General features: G+C 55.4%; 1 protein-coding gene across 1 annotated transcript; it reads left to right on the top strand.

The window, feature by feature from the left end:
- Positions 1–226: 226 nt before the first annotated feature.
- On the top strand, positions 227–2,275 carry LOC116205439 (proline-rich protein 12-like). The gene is made up of 3 exons (XM_031538053.1): positions 227–808; positions 1,049–1,234; positions 1,955–2,275. Exons 1-3 carry the CDS (start codon positions 227–229, stop codon positions 2,273–2,275), a joined length of 1,089 nt encoding a protein of 362 aa, XP_031393913.1.
- Positions 2,276–4,673: the final 2,398 nt, after the last annotated feature.

A 4,673-nucleotide genomic window follows, 5' to 3' on the forward strand; every position in this document is an offset into this window, starting at 1 on the left:
GTCGCACCGATACCCGGCTCATTCTCAACCGGCCCCGACACATGCTCCGTCGCCTCCGACTCCTGCAGGCATACTTCCGGCGTATTCAGGCGCCCTTCCGACACATCTCCCGCCCCCGACGTCTTTAGGGGCGCCCCTTCCACGAGTCTCACTGACGTCATCTGCCTCCGACGACCAAGCCCGCATCACAGCACTTGAGGGCACGGTTAACCAATTAGCTACGAGCATGACCGCCAGCATGGCAGAACTATTCGCCCTACTCAGAGGACCGAACCGCGCATCCTTGAGCTCCACGCCTCCACCGAGACAAGGGCCAACAGTCGATCCGACCCCTTGGATTCCGCCAACCCAAGCTCCGGAAAACACTGATGCTCCCGCGCCACCAACACTGCATACGTCCACGGTTCACCCTTTCACCAGTCCATTTCCGCCACCACCGGCCCCCACGGCCGTCCCTCTTCCACCGGCGGCATTCTTGTCTTCGAAGCAGGCCCTGTTCGCACCCCCACCTATCTCTATGCCGGCCCCAGCCACGGTCTATACCGTACCTCCGCCGATGGTTTTCCCGGCATCAAGTGCACCTGCTCCGACTCATCTCCAAGCCACGGAGCTTCCTCCGTATCCATCACTACAACCCCACGTCGGCCTTTCCTACCAAGCACCGCCTCCTATAAACACTACCTTCCTCGAAGTAGGCACACCAAACCACGCGGCCCAGTTTGCTTCACCAAAACACTTTCTCCCCGAGGTTGACGCCGAGCAGGAGCGCAGGCTAAAGAGGATGGAAGAAACAGTACGAGCCCTGCAGGCAAGCAAGACTCGACCCCACGCAAGCTATGGTGACTGTAGTGTTTTCCCGGGCATGCGACTACCCTCGAAATTTAAGATCCCGGAGTTCAAGACCTACGAAGGCACGACGGATCCACGACACCACCTCCGCCATTACCGAGGGAAGATGCTATAGTATTGGGAGTACGAGGAATTCGTCATCCACTCCTTCCAAGACAGCCTGTCGGGATCCGCTCTCGATTGGTTCATGTCATTGAAGGCTGAAGATATTCCGACATGGGCAGACCTCTCCCGGAAATTCATCGACCAATACCAGTACTGCGCGGAAGCACCTCCGACCCTCTTGGAATTGAGCACGAAAGAGATGGCGCAGGGCCAAAGGTTCGAGGAATACGCCACCAAATGGCATGCCCAAGCGGCGAAGCACATTTCTCCGATCAGCGAGGTACAACAGATTCAGTTATTCCACTCCACGCTGAGGGGGGTATATTATTCGCACTTGTTGGCCCACACTTCTTTGTTCTCCGACCTCATCGAGGCCGGGAAAAAGCTTGACTTGGGGATCAAGCTCGGCACGATGGAGGGCCCCACCGGTAAAGGAGAAGAATCCTCGAAGAAGGTCCCTGCAACGACGTCGTCTTCCAGCGGAAGGAGAGGGAAAGAAGTTTCAGTTAACGCCGTCAATCCGGTACATCCGACGCCCCAGCAATACTCGGTGAATCTCACGACCGCACCGACTGCCGCTCCTGCCTACTTCCCCCCACCTCCATAGCACCAACCTCAATCTATTTATTACTCGGCTCCACCGCTTCCGCCGCCAATGACCTCACAACCATTCGTCTACCACTACGCACCCGCGCCGACTCTGCCCCCTCAACCCAGGCCCCCGGTGTCGAGAGCCCCTCCACCGGCGCAGCAGAGCCCTACTTCACAAGGTCCACAGGCTGGCGGCACGCAATACCGATCCCGCAAGCAGCATACACCTCTACCTGCTCCCCTTTCTCACATATATCGACAACTCCTTGCGGGCAATCAGATTCAGCCAATATCCCCGGGCCCGAACTTTGACCCGTCCGCTCAGGATCAGTCTAAACGCTGCGAGTATCATCAAGCCGTGCCGGGGCATACTCTCGATAATTGTTGAAGGTTACGAGATGAGATTCAGAAGAGGATCGACAGCAACAGGCTCACCTTCAATGCTGTCAGACCCCCGAATGTGCAGGCCAACCCCCTCCCTGATCATAGGCCGAGTTCAGGACCCTCCATCAACATGATCACCATATGCACCTCGGGGAAAGACGAGAACGCACAAGACAACCCACTTCCCTTCGTGATTGACTACACCCCCGAGGAACCCACGGTCGAATTCGCGGGACACATGGCCTCGCCGGCCCTATTTGTCGTGGATATCCCCGCTCGAGAACCGTACTCGGATAACAAGGTCCCTTGGACCTATGAAGGAAGCATCAGGAGTGTCGAGCAATAGTTTAGTGTCATGGGGGTGACACATTCGGGGCGAGTGTATGAGAACCCGGCAATCATTGACAAAGGGAAGGCGCCTGCCACTGAAGTTGGGGCAATGCCCAAAAGCACGCCTTTTCCATCCAAGAAGGTGATCGAAGAGCAAGCCGAAGCGTTCATGAAGATCATAAAGGCGAGCGAGTACAAAGTAGTCGAGCAAATGGCCAAGTCCCCGGCCCACATCTCACTGCTTGCTCTCCTCCTCAGCTCGGAACCTCATCGAGAAGCCCTCCTGCGGGTACTGACCGCGGCACAGGTCCCGAAGGAAACGCCTCCGAATAGGATAGAGGAGACTGTCGGCTCTATCTTCTCCAATACCATCTCGTTCTCGGACGACGAGCTCCCATCTGAAGGCTGGACACATTCGCGGGCATGGCACATTGTCCGCAAATGTAACAACTACATCATCGGCCGGGTCATGATTGATAATGGTTCCGTGCTCAACGTTTGCCCGGTAACCACCTTGAAGCAGATGAACATGGACCTTAACCGCATCCGCCCGAGCAAAACAGCGGTCCGAGCCTTTGACGGCTCACGGAGAGAGGTAAATGGAGAAATCGACCTTCTTATAGACGTTGGCCCGTGCTCGTTCAGCATCACGTTCCAGGTGCTCGACATCCCGAACGCGTTCAACCTATTGCTCAGAAGGCCTTGGATCCACTCGGTCTGCGCCGTCCCCTCTTCTCTACACCAAAAGCTGAAATTTATCGTCGAAGAGGAACTCATCACGGTAAAAGGAGAAGAGGACTACGCCATCTACAAAGAGACGGCGGTTCCCTACATCAGCGTAGGGGATGATGAAAACCTCCCGTTCCATTCATTCGAAGCTATCTCCATCATTCGGGACTACGGAGAGATCGAACCATCCCGCGCCGACCGCATGATAAGGAAGGTACTCTTGCGCCACAACTATATCCCCGGTACCGGCCTTGGGGCGCGCGGACAAGGGATCAGCCGCCACATTGAAATTGAGGAATACAAGCATAGGAGGGGACTCGGCTTTCGCCCCTCCTGCCATGAAATCATCGAAGCCCACAGGGGCAACCATCTCCACCGCCTCGCCGCACACTATGGGAGGCTCAATAGGGGCATTCCAGTTCCCCCACTATCCCGCTTCTTTCCCGGGCCTTCACACACCATCGGGGGCGCCCTTGACGGCCCTTCCTCGGACTCCAACGACACTCCTGCCGCTCTGTCAGTCGTGTACGCCGTCACAGAGGAGACTCCTTCAGGGTTCACATTCGCCTGGCGCAGGAAAATGAGGAGCTTGACAACTGGACCTCAGTCCCGCGCTACTCGGCAGTGATCGCCGATGTGTAAGACTTATCTATGTACAAGACGTTCCCCGCATGTCGGCATAGCCATGCGCCACACGACGGGAGAGTGGTTTCTATCGTGGCTCCATGTTCATATTATCAATGAAATCTCTACATGCATTTTTTGAACTCCCATGCGTTTCATCTCCTTTTCCTATTCTTTATCTCGCAGCACTCTAAATTTTCTAACACGATTCTCTCGAATTTCCAGGCTCCACCCGAATCCAAATCCCCAACACTTCGATTCGAACCCATTCGAAGAGCACCTCGGTGAGCCCCAACCCGTATACTTTGGGGATGGGCTTCCCGAGGACAGTCAAGTGTCCGAGATAGAAGAGAGTTTGCGTCGCCTCGAAGACCATCAAATCACCTCGGTCGAGCCAACAGAAGAGATCAACGTGGGCACCGAAGAAGAGCCCCGCACCTTGAACATTGGGACAGCCCTCGACCCTGCACAACGAGCCCGGATGATCGATTTCCTAAGGGAATACCAAGAGGTCTTCGCCTGGTCCTATGCTGATATGCCCCGCTTAGACCCCTCAATAGTCGAACACTTCCTTCCACTTGACACTAAGAAATTCCCGCCCAAGCGGCAGCAGTTACGACGGCAGCGGGCTAGCCTTCTCCTCCGCATCAAAGAAGAGGTCGTCAAACAGATCAACGCGGGGTTCCTCGAAGTCTGCAACTATTCCGGTGGAAAAGAAGGATGGAAGAGTCCGAGTCTGCGTCGACTATCGAGACCTCAACAAGGCCAGCCCTAAGGACAATTTCCCCCTGCCACACATTGACGTCCTAGTCGACAATACGGCATGCCACGCCCAGTTCTCTTTCATGGGCGGCTTCTCTGGATACAATCAAATTCGGATGGCCGAAAAGGACAAACTCAAGACGACGTTTACCACGATGTGGGGAACTTTTTGCAACCGTGTTATGCCTTTCGGCCTCAAGAACGCAGGGGCAACTTACCAGAGGGCTATGGTCACATTATTCCACGACATGATGCACAAGGAAGTCGAAGTGTATGTCGACGACATGATCGCCAAGTCC

This window comes from Punica granatum, chromosome 1 (assembly GCF_007655135.1).
Source record: "Punica granatum isolate Tunisia-2019 chromosome 1, ASM765513v2, whole genome shotgun sequence".
NCBI classification, from domain to species: Eukaryota; Viridiplantae; Streptophyta; class Magnoliopsida; order Myrtales; family Lythraceae; genus Punica; species Punica granatum.

Excerpts from the sequence above, each read along its gene's own strand:
- LOC116205439 (XM_031538053.1), top strand. The coding sequence starts at position 227 with ATGACCGCCAGCATGGCAGAACTATTCGCCCTACTCAGAGGACCGAAC. Across the intron at positions 809-1,048 it reads AAACAGTACGAGCCCTGCAG|GCTGAAGATATTCCGACATG; the intron begins GCAAGCAAGACT and ends ATGTCATTGAAG. Across the intron at positions 1,235-1,954 it reads ACATTTCTCCGATCAGCGAG|AAGAGGATCGACAGCAACAG; the intron begins GTACAACAGATT and ends GATGAGATTCAG.